The 18,606-nt window shown below is 38.6% G+C and overlaps 1 protein-coding gene across 1 annotated transcript in view; it reads right to left on the reverse strand.

The window, feature by feature from the left end:
- Window positions 1-18,606, reverse strand: part of itfg2 (integrin alpha FG-GAP repeat containing 2) — a 62,676-nt gene that overhangs the window by 40,850 nt on the left and 3,220 nt on the right. The window contains exons 5-7 of the mRNA XM_066724643.1: window positions 17,115-17,254; window positions 15,961-16,109; window positions 9,889-9,983 (exon numbers count right to left, since the gene is read on the reverse strand). Coding sequence (XP_066580740.1) covers window positions 9,889-9,983; window positions 15,961-16,109; window positions 17,115-17,254 — 384 coding nt within the window. The remainder of the gene's footprint in view (window positions 1-9,888; window positions 9,984-15,960; window positions 16,110-17,114; window positions 17,255-18,606) is intronic.

An 18,606-nucleotide genomic window follows, 5' to 3' on the forward strand; every position in this document is an offset into this window, starting at 1 on the left:
AAAACCGTTGCCCCTGCTGTTGTACGTATGCGCATATGGATCAAAGCATGGTTTCCTTCAGGATTCTGCGTTTGCAGCAGGGGCATTGATTGTTCTAGGGGGGTCCGGGGGCATGTCCTCTGGTGACTTTTTGACATAGGGAACTCAGTTTAGCTTTATTTTTTCTTTAGTGTGAAAACAAATCAAAAAAGTAGAATTTTTAGTTTGTGTGGAATGATGAATTTGTATTCTATCATATCCACTTGGTCTAAATGTTGATAGAAAGAACATTTGAACACAGTGGATTTCAACCCGTGTCCCGCAGCACAATGGTGTGCCGTGAGATTTTTATCCCCTCAAAAATATTATGTTTTTTTTTTTTTGGCAACTTCATAAATCTTTTATCAAATCAAACTTATTCAAAGTTGTGAAAATGTAACATCTACTGTAGACTGTAGGAAATGTTTAATAACTTAAATGTTTTGTTTACCGGACAAAATGCACACCTGCGTTGATTTGCAGTGCTATCAGTGGTACTGAAACACAACTGATTAAATGGACAGATGTTGAATTCGTTTTTATCTTGCACTCTGCTTGTCCTTTTTCTAGGTTGGACTTGTAGACGAACTTTTAACTATCATAGCCATTGAAGTTATAATAATGATATTATAAAACTACACACCATTAAAGTTGTATGATATAATATTACAGTATATACACACACACTTGGCTCTTTATAGGACTCATTGGTACTTTTGGCTCTCTGTCTGGTACAGGTTGGCAACCCCCTACACTAGAATGAACACCCTAATGGAGACTGTGGGCCCGCTGACAAATAACAACCCCAGCAGGAGAGAGATCTCTTATGCAGTAGAATCAGCATGGGCTACAGAATATAGCTTAAATAATTAAAACTCAATAATTAAAAGCTTCCACTGGAAAATTAGACAAACTGAAATAAACAAATAACCAATCAAATTATACAGAAAAATGGCCTCTCACAAAATAAAAATAATAGTACTCTAGATTGAGAAAATCTAGATTAAGCATGCCATTAATGTGGTGATTGCTCAAGCCTGGTTAATGTCAATGTGTGCTTGTCTTAAACTAGTTAGCAAAACAGAGGATCAAGCATATAGTAATCAACTTCAAATCTACATGGGTGCCATGCCTGTATAGAGTGGAAATATTACAGTACAGAGGAAAAAAATACAAAAAACAGAACATCATAAAGTATTCTGAACTGACTAATGCCAAACTACTTTCTAAATGTTATTATTGAGCCTTAGCTAGTTTCTATGCTGTGCTCAGGCTTTGGACTGCTATTCATCAGAAAAACGTTTAACTGGATTTCACTTACATAAATGGCTATTCGATATATTCAGATGTTTTGGTGCTAAGTGTAAGAACTGTCACCTGTAGTGTTGATACAAAAAAATATGTAATATGTAGTTATAACATTAGGTTGCGAATTAAACTCTGGTTACTTGAGAAAGAGGATACTATCCCCAATGGGGGAGGGGCCTATGTTTTTACCATGGGATCCATGAATGGAAGTTGTCTAAGAATGCTGCCTATAGGCCACTGTATGCGGTCACTCAAGCAGCCCTCCCTTGCTTGCTATATACAGTGACATGCATAGTAATGCACTCTCTTTTTTGCCGTTCTTCTATGGATCCTACTCTTCGGATTTGTGAGCAAAATTCTGTGAATTTCTTGACTGCTAGCGAAATACTGAGCTTAAAACAACATTATTAATAATATTGTTTCTACACACACGGGGCTCTGTGCTGAATAAAGTATAAGCCAAACTTAACCTTTCGATAAAAATAAATCAAAATGATATCTCACTGCCTGTGAGTATTATACTCTTTATCACATAACAATAGGTTGCAAATGAAAGATAACCTGGGTTGCAAGTCGAGGATACTACCCAAAGGCTGAGAGGTTACTGTAATCCCAAATCCCAAAGGGAGACCAGTAGAGCGGATTGGTAAGGAAGCCTGCCCTGAGGTAATAACCTGCTAAGGGGAAAGCCTCGACTCAACCAAGAATAAGATAATGAGGGTCATTCTCCCTGAACATGTACCACTAGTGTTACAAAAATTGATCATATTATTTAAATCGATTAAATATTTGTGTTTAATTATTAAATACCTATTAAAAGATATCTGTATGAAAAAAGATAAATCAGATAGCTAAATTTTGTGCTAATGGCAAGTTTTTACCACCTCCTCTAGGGATTTGATTGAAACAAAGACACCAAACAGGTGTACAAAAAGTATACAAAACAAATATCTTGTGTTCTTGGTTGTCTGATGTTATCTATTTTAACATATCAACTATGTCTGCATGCATTTTTAAAAAGGTGCATGCTGCGGCCATGTTTGGGTATGCATTTCATTTGTGCATCACATTTTCCAGAGTTCCACACAGATCTGCGCTGCTCTAGCAATAGGATCTGTGGAATTGTGCAGAACTGCGGAAATCTGTGCAACACGAACGTGACCTGCAAACAAACCTATAATAAGCACACAAATAATGTTAAGATACAGTGCATCCAGAAAGTATTCACAGCGCTTCACTTTTTCCACATTTTTTATGTTACAGCCTTATTCCAAAATGGATAAAATTAATTATTTTCCTAAAAATTCTACAAACAATACCCCATAATGACAAAGTGAAAGAAGTTAGTTTGAAATCTTTGCAAATGTATTAAAAATAAAAAACAAAAAAGCACATGTACATAAGTATTCACAGCCAAAATGTGGAAAAAGTGAAGCGCTGTGAATAATTTCCGGATGCACTGTATGTATTAATGTTTAGTCTTCTGGAACTATTGCCAAGTTGGTAATCACCCTCAGTGAGAATGAAAAAGGGGTGCAGGCAAACACAGGCACCCATACACCAGCCACAACAGACCAGGAGCAAGGACAAACAAGCCAAGCTCTACTGGAAAAGAAATACTGAGCAACAGCACCTGCACAGCATCTGTCAGACCTGCCAGCAGCAGGATAGGGCACGTTCTACTGGGATCAACTCAAAACAGAAGCAGGTCAGGGGGCATGCTCTACTGGGAGATATGAAATGAGAGGGGGCAGAGAAACAGAGATCTGCCCCTCACCCCAACATAACACCAGGAGCAGGGAAAAGTCAAGCTCTACCGGAATGGATAGTATTCAAAAATAAATTAGAAGAAAGGAGAAAGGCAAATAAAACACAAAAAATAAAAGACAATTGTCCACATACAATCAACAGTCCACAGTACATGCACATAGGGCACAGTGTGTGCAATGGACTCTTTCTCTGAAGGGAAGAAAGAAGAATGCAAAGCCATGAGCTCGGCCGGCATGTTGACATGGAAGGGGGAGATTTGGAAAGAACAAAGTTTACAAATGAGAGGAGGCCATTCGACCCATCGTACTTGTTTGGTATCCATTACTAATTGAGTGATCCAAGGATCCTATCCAGTCTGATTTTAAATGTTCCCAAATGTTCAGCTTCAACCACATCGCTGGGTAGTTTGTTCCAGATTGTCACAACTCTCTGTGTAAAGAAGCATCTCCTGTTTTCCGTCTTGAATGTCTTGAAGCCCAATTTCCATTTGTGTCCCCGGGTGCATGTATCCCTGCTGATCTGGAAAAGCTCCTCTGGTTTGATGTGATCAATGCCTTTCATGATTTTGAAGACTTGAATCAAGTCCCCACGTAGTCTCCTCTGTTCCAAGGTGAAGGACATTCCCTTCAGACCTGGAATACGTCTGGTTGCTCTCCTCTGAACTGCATCTAGAGCAGCAATATCTTTCTTGAAGTATGGTGCCCAGAACTGTACACAGTATTCCAGATGTGGTCTAACTAGTGCAATGTACAGTCTTAACATTACTGCCCTTGTTCTCAATTCTACACTTTTGACAATATACTGTAGCAGGATAAGCGGGCAGGTTATAGATGATTACGATGTGCCTGCTCAGTTTCTCTCCTTTCTGGCCAACAGGACCACGGACAGCAGCATAAGTCTGGCTGCACTTCCAGGATCAGAACCACGGACAGGGGTGTGGAAATTTCCAGATTGCGGCACAGCTGACACACCCCAATGGCTGATGCAATCAACACAGGTGAAGCCTATCAGACCTGGGCTATATAATCAGGACACTTTTTCACTCCTGTGTCTCAGTAAGTGGTTGGCGAAGGGACAAGGAGGGTGTGCTGGAGAGCAAGAGTGAGGAGAGAACCAAACCAAAGGCTGCTTTTACGGATAAGGACACTTCTTCTGGATGACAACCCCCCCAGGCATTTGACCCTGGCCTGTGACCCGATGACGGATTTAGAAAGAGAGAACTGTTCGTTTGCCTTTTGAACCTCATTCTCCTGGTCAACCAGGAGCCTCAGGCAATTGAAAATAAATTGACTTACTCCTGTCTTCAACCACATCTGGCCTGATTTTGTTATCTTACCCCCCTACCACTCACCCGCTACAATACCCTAACATACTGTTTGCATTTTTTATTGCTCCCCACAATGTTTTGATGGAGAAAGTGGGGACTCCACATAAACTCCTAGGTCTTTCTCATGCATTACTTAATCTTGTTCTATTCCTCTCATAGTGTAATTATAGTAGACATTTTTGTTACCTGCATGTAATACCTTGCACTTGTCCACATTGAATTCAGTGAACATTTTGTCGAACATTATGGGTTCACATTGCAAAAAGCGAGTCAATTCAACCCCATTTGCGATGCATCTCCCATGAAAATTCCCATGTTTTCACGCTGGCGTCCTCTATGGTAGTCTTTGGGGTCCGCCCTTTGCAAATCGTCCCGGGGGCGGTACAAGCCGGTAAAGACTCCCGAAACCGCAGGTCTTTAGCTTTCAAATGAGCCTAGTTATGGCCATTTCCGTATAAGCAGTGCTGAGCTACCTCCCTTTTAAGAAACGCATATGTTTTTTAGTTTTTTTGTTTGTTTTTTGGTGAGGAGAGAGGGGGGGCACACGCCATGCCCTGTTACCCGAATCCTGTCCTTCATTGGCCAACAGGTCTGTCATTTTCGTACAGGGCAGGGCTGTAGCTTTCCAATGATACCCATATCCGAGCAGCTAGGCTGCGCTGCGCTGTGTGTTTGTGTGAGTTCACAGACCGCAATGGGGAAGACGGGGCGCAAACAGAATAGACGCGATTCACAGATAGAGCAGAAAGACGCGATACAGCAAGAAAACCAAATACAAAGTAGAAAATTTGAAAAATAATTTGAAAATAATACACCTTACCCTTCAAAAACAAATCATAGATGCGGAGTCTGTTTACAGCACTATGAAAGCCACTAACAGCGTGTTGTTTGCAAGACTAAAACGCCATGGCAGTGTGCTGGCTGGGATGAGTTACTGCATCAACATAGACAGGAGCTGTTGTAAAGAATAGCATGTGTCTATGTAATGCCTAAAGTGACAATATTCAAAATCCAGATGTTTGGAATTCTATTTCCCTGTTTAGTATTCTTCTTTACTTGTATATAGTTATTCTGGTTGTTGGTAGTCTAATATAAATAGCTGTAATTTCTGTTTTGGAGGTCAGATTTGAGTTAAATTTTTTACACAAGTTCATAAGACGTTGAAGTTTCAATGTTCAGTGAAAAGTCTGCCTGCAGCAATAAAAAGGTGTTATATTGACCATAACATTATTTTTGTTCTAATAAGCATTTTTGTTTATCTCCACTTTTTTGATATCTGTATTAACATTGGTGGGACAAACAGAATTATTTGTTATTTTCTGAATCTCCATTTTGTGCCGAGTGTTTCCATACAAGAAACTTGCTTCTAGCCCTTGTAGTTACAGAGTTATAAGTAAAAATATGACCACAGTAAAATCAGGCAAAAATGGGGGCGCCTCAGAGGGTTATTGAAAGTCACTTCAAGTGCATAACTGTATTAGTCAAAACAGATATCATGATCTGCACTATGTCTGATGCTGAATGTTATGCATCTATAGAGTTTAAAACTTGTATTAGCACACCAGTTCCTCTCCTATGCAATGGTGAATGAAAGCATTACTTAATAAATAAACAATGCAGTCAGGGTCTGTGAGCAGAGATGGATAGTACTGTGCAGGATTCTGGAAAGGCTCGACTACACTAGTACCTCAGGAGAAGCATGGAAGACTTAGTGGTATAACTTGGGTACAGGGATGAGCATGTGATAGGCTACTATCTACAGTCACACACCTGCAACATGCAAGCATTAAATAACAATTAATGCAAATATCTGTAAAATACATTTCAGTCTAAAATGCATGCAAAGTAATGTAGATAAGAATGCACATATCATATGTCATGATAACAAAACATAAAAAACACACCACTTTTGATCATTGGTAGACCAATATAAATTGCTAATCAAGCAACTCGTGTTGCTAAACAAAATTTTTGATTAGCGTGAACTGCTATGCAAATTTGAGACGACAAAATGTACACTGGAATGTACCTGCATGTAATACCTTATACTTGTCCACATTGAATTTAATCTGCCAGGTGTTGGCCCACAACTGAATATTATCCATTCCCTTTGAATAACCTGTGCTGCTGAGATTGTATCTGCTGAGCCACCTATTTTAGTACCGTATGCAAATTTGACAAGTTTGCTAACTATCCCAGAGTCCAGATCATTAATATAGATTAGAAAAATTAGCAAATGCCCTAATACTGATCCCTGTGGAACTCCACTAACAACCTCACTCCAGTTAGAAGCAACTTCTCATCGACACCCTCTGTTCTACAATTTAGAAATGCACAGAATTAATAGTCCGAGATGTATTCAGATGCATTTCTCAGCACACGCTTCGTACACACGCATTTACAATCAATGCAAAGTAATGTACATGTATTATTAGTATGGTTATGATTAAATATTACTGGTAGTAATAACGACAACCATAATATTAAGTACATTTGAATATGCTTTAATATTTATTAAACACAGCAACAGGACCGTACGATTTGTTTAGTTTTACCTGTAGTTCCGACGGGCAAGTGAATGTCTTGCGTTTCTTGTGATCTATAGGCATCATATGATCATTACAATTATGCACGTAAAATAGTAAGTAATAAAAAGTAATTTGCTGTGCTATACCAAGCGCTGTGGTTTGTGCGAGTGCTGTAGTGCTGACCCGTAGAGCTCTCGCTGTCTGCTCAGTGCTCAGAGGGTTAATAGAACGAAGCCTCGAGGCAGTAAATTGTAAATCAACACACACAAAGGGTGCACTGACAGTGCGTGTTGATCACTCACACATTTTGCAGACACAATGGCTGAAAAAACGCAGTCTTCAAGGAAACCAGACTCAAATGGAGCCTGCCTTGGAAAGTATGTCCAGGGTGGAAATACATAGAGGAGACCGCGCGGCCATGTGTGTGCCAACACGTCGATCCCCAGCATCCCGGAGCAGTCTCAGACAGAGAACCACAGTTACGAGGAGATCCATGTCTGCCCTGCCATTGCAGACCCTATGTGCTGGGCCACCAGCGGATGTAGACACCATTGCAGAGGATTCACCCTTCACTGCCAGTTAGAGCAGGAGAGATCCTGAGGCTCCTTAGAGATAAGTTGGAGGGACACCATAGCCGAGATGGTGGAGTCAACCAGGGGGAAGGCTGCCAGTCCTGCTTCTTATGCGCTTTATCCATCTGAAAGCCTTGAAATAATGAACAGGGGCAGGGGCAGACACTTTCAACAAATGTTTAAGAGAAACCTACATTCAACCCTATTTAGAATGCAGTCAATAATGCCAATACAATATTTTCTGAAACACAAAAATGTAAACTTTTTTTTAACTAACTTCTTTCCTGTGGGGTTCATATTACTGTGGAGTGGAGGGGCTCATTAGAACATGATCTGGATTCCAAAAACTATACATCTAAAATAATCTGTATAGCAAAAATACATACTCATGTAAAATTATTCACTTTGAGAAAAAGCATTATAATGTCTTAATTTGTTATTCATATTGCAAATAATCTAACCAAAAAAATATATATTTTTTTATTTAATGGTTTGGGTATGCAAATCAAATAGGAAGAAATCAGCTTTTCAGAGGTTGGTATAATTATGATTTTAAAGTGAGATTTGGCTACATTTACATGAAAAAGATGTGTTTATTGCAAAATGGGACATTTTTCTTAGAGCACCACATTTGGACATTGGTCTGGAGTTTCCAGAGGAAAGAGCATACTTTTCCACAGTCACCAATTTCCCTTAAAATGTCCTGACCCAAGGTTGATTAACTTGCGGTCTAGTAAAACAACTTAATGCAGCACCATCTGCTGGAGAAAAGGCACTACTACACAGAACCCTTTGGAGATTGTGGGGCATGCTGGTAGCAGCCTTTTGACCCATTTTGTATATTAACTGTACATTTACCTCTGCACTTCTGTAACTGTATGAAGTTTAATTTGTAATTATTTACTGTATTTTTGCACTTTTTAATTGCTCCTAATTAAATCCCACCAAATTTCCTGAAATAATTATAGGGTAGTGTCACTTGAGAAAGAGAAAATTTGTTTAATTTTGGTATTACTCATTACTGTACATCCAACTCAGTTGAGCATACTTATTTGTATATACAGATAGATGATTTCCTGTAATAAAATAATCAGATTAAATCAAGATGTCGAGTTGCCTTAAATCATGAAGACTTTACAAGATTGGCACGTCACTCACTCAAGACTCTACGCCAAATTGACTCGAGTCCCAGTTTTAAGTCACTTGTTTACAACTCTGATTGGGGTTGTAATAAAATATTTTCACCACCAGGCAATTGTATATTTTACTCGTCGTTCATGTATCTAGTCGTGTGGTGACCCACAGCTCGCCAAAGTCATTCAAAATAAATTCTATTAAGGGCATGATAAAGAAATAAAATTATTCTTGACACTGCTGAATCTTGGATGAGGAAAAAATCAAAATCAAATATTTTTCTCTCCTATTTATAGCAGACTTTCTCTACCCGCACAATATTTTCATTCAAGATCATTTTCATTAGACAGAGGTAAGGCTTTACTTGTCAACACAGTGATGCTTGGAATCCGAAATACTTTGCATCAACTGTAATGCATAACAGACTGATAATGATTTAGCTAAGTTAGGCTAGGAAGCAAAATCGGTTTGTATTTGTTAATATGTTAATGTTAGGTAACTGTGTACGCATGGCACCTTTTTTCTCTTCAGATGCCACTGTTTTATGTATTGTTGTTGGTCCTCTTGCGTTTTTAAATTAATTCAGGCTGGGAGGAACCAGGACTTTCGCTTTGTGTGCTGATTTGAATTCAGATGATCATCAATTGTCGATTTCCTTATGTGGTCAAGGACTGTTACAGACCGTACAATAATATTACTTGCTGCCATCCTCATAAAGATCTGTGTACTACTGTGCTGTCTGTTTAGCCAATACATTTCCAACTTTAGTTTTTGAACTTTTTTTTTTTTTTTTTTTAAGACCAAAAAAAGCTCTACTTTTTAAACCTGCCTCTATGGGTAACTGATCGTGTTGGCAAAGTTAAGCTATTTAGTTTTGTCCCTGCTGTGATAGCAGATCAATAAATACAAAACTACACAATGAAGATTGTTGACAAAAGGTGGTTACAAGTTATTGAAATGGTACCACATTTTGCATTTGTTGTTTTTTTACATTTTCCCCCGTCTGTCATTCAAAATGTGTCTTATTCTACGGAATACTGCACGAGGAAGAGAGTTCTATGGAAGAAGTCAAATTCTGCAGCAAATTCCGCGATGAGAGGATTTATGAAGTAAATACAAATGTAAAACATAAATCCCATTCAATGCATCTTTGTTATGAGCTTAGGTTAATTAAACAAAGTTAAACACATTAAACACTTAACCACATGATTTGCACATACTTTGACCTTACCTCTACTAATGCTTCCAATTAGATGAGTCGACACATTTTTGTTGTGGATACGACCCGTTGTCAGATGAAGAATTACATCCCTGGAAGGGCCTTCACTGTAAGAGCAGAAAAAAGTTCAATATAGTGGATCACTTCCAAACAACAAAAAAGAAAAAACACCCTTTCACAAACCAAGTAAACAGGACTATCCTGCTAGCTGATCTTCTATTGTAGGTAGTCTAGTGTAGATTTATACCTTGGTCCAAGAAAGCCATAGAGTTTTTATGAACAGTGAATCACTAATGAACCAATAATTTCCTTAATTAGGGGTTGTTAAAATTTAAAATAAAGTTTGCTTGGTCTCATTATGTTAAACATTTAGAACTCCCTATAAATCCTGCAGGACTGCAGCCCTCTGGGACTAGGGCCATCAGCTCTGCCTACCTGCTCTCTTTAAGACAGTAGAAATAATCTAGAATATTATACTTTCAAATAAAGCACAAGAGTCTCCTAAAACTATGAAAATGCAATTTAAATTTTACTGCTGCAAAAATAAGATCAGTTTCTTGTAACATTTAGTCTCAGGTAATTTGTTTATTTCCTGATGTCCCATTAAAGTAGATAATGTATTCTTCATTATGAAATCAGCCTTTGGTGGCAAATTAAAAGAAGATATGAATTTGAAACACAGATGACTAAACTGGATTTTTATGGATTACTTGTATCTGTGTAATTTTCAGATACTAGGCATTTTGCAATGAACACAGGTAGAATTCGTTTTAATCACAGATTTCCAGTTTTGTAGTGGAACCACAGCAATTATATTCCATTATGCAAGAGATTAAGGGTAAACTGGGCAGGTGGCTGGCCCTGTCTGGTTACAATCCCTCTGGTAATTTGGAAAAGCAGCCTTTTTGATATAAATAATTTGCTTGCAGGACAAAGAGTAGTTGGATAAATATAATGAAAGAAGCTTATCCAACATCAAACGATGCAACAACAACGAAATAAAGACCACATAACAAAAACTGTTTCTCAGCACAACCAAATGTTCAAGAAGTAGCACTGAACAAGTCTCAAAAAGAAATGTCCAGATCCTCAAAAGCTTTAAAGTACAAATATGCACTGTAATATAGGTAAGCTCACTTTCATAAGTAACACCCTACTCTGCAACAAATTGATGGGATGGGAGCCTCCAACATGAATCATTATATATGTACAAGTATGCATGTGTAAATATTAGGGGCAAAATGGTTCCTGTCAAAAATCTGCCACCCACGGTTCGGGGCGCACATGTGTACCGAGTGTCATTCAGTTTGGAAAAGAAACCAAGGCGTCAGTGATTAGAGCAGTTTGGGGAGTCACAACCACGGAATTAGAATGAATCTGTTCCCTGTGTAGATCTCGATCTCCGGAGTGTAGCTGTACAAACAACTGTTAGAATTAGAATCTACCACTATTGACATCACTATTGGCAACACTGATGCGAAAGTCGGAAAAGTCGAGTGGACAAGTTAACCTGCCGTTAGAAGATTCCCCAGTCAGGGAATAAAATTAACACCCGTGAGTAGATTTAGCCAGTGGCGGGTAAATCTATTGATCTTATCAGCCACTTTGGCGGGTAGCCAAAAAGTGTACGGGAACTGAACTTTGAGTTTCTGATAGAGTATTTACGTTTCAAAATACAAATTAATTTGTTGATGTTAAGTGTTGGTATGTTAGTTGATTTGGCAAACCGCAAAATCATGTTTTTGGAAAATATATGGCATCTGGAAAGTCTTCAGTCCAGGAGGACATATTTCATGGCGAACAATGAAACAGAAATAAGGTGGTTAAGGATGTGGAAAAATAATGACTTATTATTACATTTCATAGTCATAATTACTGACTTTTAAATTGCCTGGATCAAAGTGTTTTCAGAATTATAATATGACAGAAAAGGAAAGAGGACCACAACAAACGCATTACTACATACACAGCCAGCTATTGCTATTTATTTTGTATTCGCTGTAACTCAAGCGCACAGTTATGTTACCGAACGTAGACCGGTAGTCTGAGTGTGGTTTGGAGAGGAAAAGTCAATCGTTTAGTCGAGTAGATTGTACAAATTAGCTAGCTAGATAGGTCTTATACATTGCGTTTTTAGCTGTTGTGACCGGAAAACATTGCCACAAGGACGCTAACGTAAGGCATTTTCATTGCAGCTCACATTGCTAAACTGGCAATTGAATGAAAATGTATAAAAAATTTAAAAGAGAAACAAACTGGTCAGTCAATTATAGCTGTAATTGCAAAATATTCCTTCATAAAACAAATAGTCACAACCTTTATAGTTAATTTGAAATTGTGACAATAAAAAGTTGTGCTAATGTCAGGACAATAATACAAGTCTGACACGAGGTGCGCGAGAGTTGACAGGTCTGCTGTTATTATGCCATTTCCATACGTCTTCTAATGTATTTTTACATATATATTTAACGAAGTTGTTGTTTTAGATAAGTATTCATCAATTACAACTAATTTATGGGGAGACAGGCATGTTTTGCTGCATAGCGAAAATTCTGCTGAAGAGAAACGTGTGGTTTGTTTACATTGCGTCTTTGCTGGTGTGCATCGTATTGACCAATGGAAGGACGTTACTGTCTGTCATCATTCCTAGAGATTATATATTTTTTACCCAACCACAGACCGTGAGTCTATGAATATCTAGCCAATCCAATGAAATCCTTTTAATGACGTGCAGAGACCCAGAGAAGGGAGTAGCACTGAAGAGGAAGCGGAGTATGAAGAGCATTAATGTGTCACCATATAACACCCCTTCTCATGTGTTAGTTTAGTGTTTATACAGATCCCCATTAGCTTCCATGTTATTTCGTATGCGATTAATTTAAAAATGATGCTCCCATACACTGTCTCTACTTGCAAGTGTTATAACTCAATAGAATGCAATGTTTTGATCAAAGACCTTATAACACTTGCAAGTAGAAACTGTGTGGGAGCATGTTTATCCTATCCCTCATACACACCCATCTAGTCTATACAGGTGTGCAATTAGCTTTTGTTATAGTGATTGATTAATTACCTCAATAAATGCCAGGTTTTAACATGTTCACCACACATTTACACACCCTCATGCATTTTTGGTGATGTTTGCCTGGTAAAAATACCAAGTGGCTGGTAAGTTTTTTCCTTCTACCAGACACAGTAGCTAGTGGCCAAAAAAGTTAATTTTATCCCCTGGCCCCAGTGTCATTGGGAGTCATTGTGTGGTATAGAGAGGAGCTCAAAGACTTCTCTCAAAGTTTTAGAACACCACCATTTTTCCAGTTTTTATTGAAATTTAAGCAGTTCAAGTCCAGTGAATAACCTAAAACGGTACAAAGGTAAGCGGTAAACTGCCAGAGGTTAAAAAATAAATAAATAAATAAAAGTACATTTCAGAGTTATATACGGTGTTACTACACCCTCTTAAGTTGGGGTCACACTACACGATTTCTACAATCCGACACAATTTTGGGTACGGCGGGCAGCTCACACTTAAACTATTTTGCACCGAATGCATGTTTTTTGTGAGGGATCTCCGACACAGCCTCTAAACTCCCCAAGCCTCGTGGAAACACATGTAATCCATCCAGAGAAAAGGTAAACAAACATGGACGTGGACATTTACAGGTCACGTTTGTGAAGCGCAGATGTCCACAGTTATGCGCAGGTCTGCGCTGCTCCAACAATGGAATCAGTGGATGTCTGCATATCTGTGCAAAACTGTGGAAATCTGCGCAACAAGAGCACAACCACAAGCCACTGTTGCGATTTGTGTTCTTTTGTACGGAAAAACACAAATTGTGGGGAGAAAAGAGGATGTGTGTGAAGACATGGGGAGGCGAGGGCAACAGCCCACAGGCTATATCCATCCCACAGTATGATCATCGCATTGTAGGGATCGATATTTAGAGCAGACCTGGGTCAATTACAGATACTAATTGGTATTTGAAAATATTATTTTCCCTGTATTAGAGGCTGCTAATCACATCACCCTCCATGATTGGTGCCAATCGAGTCGTAAATATTAAATGCTTAATAAAATCGTAGGGGCTCCGACTAGCTTACAATCAGATCAGAGGCAAGCAAGTGCATCGCAGCCCGTCTCACACTATACGACCATTGGTAGCGGGGATGCTCCCCAACCAGGCTGCTTGTCGTGTCGATCAGTGCCGATTTGTCATGAGGGGCAAACCGGGCTCAAATCGGGCTTAAAAACCGTGTAGTGTGACCCCAGCATTAAGCATTATTTGACAGCTCCTGTGCATAGAAGTTATGCTGTATTCCTACAATGCGCACATCGTTTGAAAGCTTATTCTATTGGCTACCAGCGCGTTTCATTCTGAAACACATCTGATTTACAGTTTCCGTGTCGCTCGTCGCCATTCAGAGCCCTGGGGGGCTCAGATCACTCAGTTTCGATCGGATTTATGCAAATAGGCTTGTTTTCTTCATAATAACAGTATATTATATCTATTATATATATTCCATCTTGACATTTTGATGGTCTTGTTTTGGTCAGTCTGGTTCCAGAATATGACATAATTGTCAATATTGTCTGAGATTTTGTATTCCTACTCAGACCAAGTATCCCCCCAACCCCCCCCTTTCCGAATGTGGAACACTTGGTAAACACAACAGTGAAGAGCACACATGGGAATAAAGAGAAGCACACTGATTTGGTGACCTTTTAAGGGTACCAAAGGGGTTTCTCAGCTTAAGGGGTTAAATTTTGTTAAACAAAATGATTCCATACTTTGAGACATTAAACTGTGTAAATTTCAATTAAACCTAGAAAAATTGTGGTGTTCTAAAACTTTTAACCGGTAGTGTATCTCAGATATGCAAACAATGGCAATACAGCATCCTGATCCACAGTGGGGCATCTGGCTTGAATTTAGCTAACCCTGAAAGTTAGTTGGCCTCACAGTAGCTTCCCTAAGAAGTACCCTTCTTATCCACCAACTAAGTTTAGAGGGGCAGCCTAATCTAGGCACTGTCGTGGTAGTTTATTATTTTTTTCCACTTCTGTACGGTGGACTACACTGAGCTCCTAGGAAAATTCAATGCTTTGGAAATGGCTTGGACTTGCTTAGAATGCTCTTTCATCTGCATTTTGATTATTTATTTTGAAAGTCTCTGCTCTCTCTGTATGGTCCCACAGTATGGTAGAATTTATTCCTACAGATTAATTGTAAGCAGGTGATGCACTCATTTCATACACAGGTGGAGTCCTTCAACTAATTGCGTTACTCGTTGAGGTAATATATTACACCTCAGCAAATGTACATATGCAATTAAAAAGGTATGAATACTTTTTAAAAACTGATGATTTCCATTTTTAACTTATAGTAAACTGTTGAAAGCTTTTGGATTTTTTTTATTTTGATAGGACAAGGTGCTCAAGGCTTTGTAGTTCAGTGGGGAAAAAAAATCTAATTGAATCCATTTCAAATTCTGAATCCGAGACAACAAAATGTGGAAAAAGTGTTGACGGCTGAATGCTTTTTCAAGGCACTATTTTCTATGCACAGGCACGATAGATTTCATTTATATGGATGTTGGGAGCCACATCTCATTTGTTACACATCATATACACCTCTAATTCAGTTACTATAAAAACTATTTTTACTGAGGACCTACGAGAGTACTTGCACGTTGTTTTCTCAGAGGTATTTCTTTGATTTAATACTGGTAGAATGTGATCACACCAACGGTATTGCTGTGTGAAACAAGATCTACGAGAAACCTGTGGTGCCAAAAAAGCCTTTTTAGATTTGATACCACGAAAGTTTTGCGACGCAAGATCTATTTGCAGTTAATGCTTCGACAAACGATACCCACCACAGACTTTTTTTTTTTTTTTTTTTAAATCTGGCCCCTAATTTAAAACGTATACAGTGAAAACATAAAAGTTTAATATCAAAACAAGTTCATAATGATTTAGCCTAAAAAAAAATGAAATGTTATTGATAGCGTCCATTATGGAGTCATAAGGGCCCTTGGAGGCAACTAAGGTGACACTGTACCATTTAATCAACTTTCACTCACCTTGCAGATGTGATGCTGGGTTCATCCTCTGTGGTCGTGGTGACCTTGCGGTTCCAGGTGCAAAGCAATATGGCATAACCACAGCCAGGCTGAGACACTATGAGCTCTGGCACACCTTCCGGCCCTGGATTCACAGACAGACTGTCGACCTGAGAGAAAAGAGTCCCTCACCATCATCCAGAGTTTACACAGGATTAAACATTAAAAACATTAAATTACCATATTTCTTTTTTTAAATACAATTAATCGTTTTGCAGAGTCGTCCCTAATGAAGATAGAAGTTTTTACATGAATTGTTGTTTTTTCATCACCCGTCCTCACAGAGTCCTCGTCAGCTTTTGACATCGGCACTACAAAGTCACTCTGTGGTCTAAGTATCAGCCCAGTATGTGTCCAGCAGATATAATAAACTGATTACAGTATGAAATAACAATAGAATACATCTAGGGCTATTCCTATTCATTCTTATGGATATGAATTCCACTTAATTCATCATTTCTCAATTCATCGCAATTTTCAAGAAAGCATTCCCTACAATTTTTGAGGACCCCATGCATCTGTACCTAGATTGAAGGGAAGTGACTAATTTGGATGGTGCCAATTTATTCTTTACTTGTCTATTGAGGTGTGGCTAACAGGCTACACTTGGCACATTTACACTGTCATTTCTGATTAGTATAAAATGCATCGGTAGCATTTGATCCTGCTCAGAAATGGCAGTGTCAATGCTCGGCGATCGGATCAAATGCACCTCTCAGGGAGATGGTAAAGATTAGGATCAAATGCATCGGTAGCATTTGATATTAGCAGTGTGGAGTGTCGACCGGCTCAATGGTCTAAATGTGTGAACTGGGGTAGAAAAAACTAGGCTAATAATTACAATATACGTTTCCAAGTGTGGTATTTATTAAAAATAATGTGGTATGCAATCCCTCCATCTGTCTATACATCTCTGTGTGACCTAGCCTAAATCTGACATATCTGTTCTGTATAGTTACATGGTGCAACACAATTTAATGCTTAGGTGTTTAGTCTTAGGTTTACTGTTACATGGTAAGCTTTGATATTCCTTTTTGAATTAAATCTGAAACTTGGAAATCCATCTTAAAATGGCCATTAGGCAGGCCTAGTGTTCCAGTAGTCCAGCTGCCTACCTGCCCTTCTAGTAGCCACTTCTTGAGTAGAACTAGCTGGCCACATAAGAGGTCAGCACTATCAGTGGAGTCCTCCCAGCGAAATGCCCGTACCACCCGGTCAGTGTATCCCACCACCAGCTCATTCCTCCCATCTCCATCTGCCAGCAAGGACACAAGACAATAATACATCATTCTATACCTTTGTTGTGGTATAGTCATTCTATAATGAGAAAAATTACATTTATTATTTTCTTTATGTTTATAATATTATTGGTTTCATGTTGATTCAGTTTTGTATATAAAGCAATCATTAGTTTGTATTTACCCTTTCCTGGGAGCTACTTTAATTATTACTTTCTTAAAGCATTTAGGTTTGTAGTTTCATACCAACGTCTCAGGATGCTACAAGACCCGCCAAAGTCATGTCAGCCTGTCTCAGTCTTAGGTTAACTGTTTCTTGGATAGCACACAGCTTTTGTCTTTTCAATCAGCTACTGCCTTTAGGTTAATTCATTCAGCCACTGTCTTCTTGGATATTCAATCAGCTAAAACAGTTAAACTGTATAAAGCGTGTGCGTTTTGGGGCACAAGTATTTGAGGACTTAAAACAATGTCTTTGATAAACATTTGCTGCCTGAAGAATTCTGACCAGCACCATTCAACTCAAACACAATGACAACAGTAACAAACTTCGGTCTATGTTAATTATTAAGCATGTGGTAAATTATTTTAAAACTATATTTTAATGAGATGTAATCACTTCCGATAGCTAAGACTAACTCGCATCCTTAGTTATTTTCTTCACTCCATGTTAGAGGAGGGCTCCAGGTTAACCTGTATTTGTTTTCTGTAATAAACTTCATCGGTGTGTCCTGAGAATTTATAAAACCACTACAATTCCATGGCCTGTCATGAAATGGCCCTTGTGGCTCAGCAGATGCCTGCAAGACCGAGTTATCAGTGAGAAGTACAACATTCTCTGTACAGTATTACAGCTCTGCAATTGCACTGTGGAATTTAAAGAGAGAAAGATGCTTTGGCAGTGTATATTTCAGGATGAGTGAAAGTTGCACACATCCCTTCACTTTTAGCTTGAACCAAGACATGCTTCCTACTGGCACATTAGAAGTGTGCATTTGTATTGGTACAGATATTGCCTTCATCTGGGCAAGTCATAAACAAACCATAGTAAATCAATGGACTGGAAGTTACAAGTTTATAGTCCAGTAATTCTGTTCAATCCTCTGCAATCTTCACCAGTTTTTCCCCCAACAAAAGCTGAACTGATAAACAAGTAGAGTTTGATTAAGAACATGTATAATATTGAGTCACCAATTATTTAAAACAAATTCAAGTATGTTACACTACATTTTCTGCACACATGATATATATTACAGCAATGAATTTCATGTTGCTCCAATTATTTTTATTAAAACACTTTAAAATGCTGACAAAGCCCTCTAGGCACTCTTTATTGGCATTACAAGTTTGAGATTCCTGTTGATTTGCA

This window comes from Amia ocellicauda, chromosome 15, assembly GCF_036373705.1.
Source record: "Amia ocellicauda isolate fAmiCal2 chromosome 15, fAmiCal2.hap1, whole genome shotgun sequence".
Lineage (NCBI taxonomy): Eukaryota > Metazoa > Chordata > Actinopteri > Amiiformes > Amiidae > Amia > Amia ocellicauda.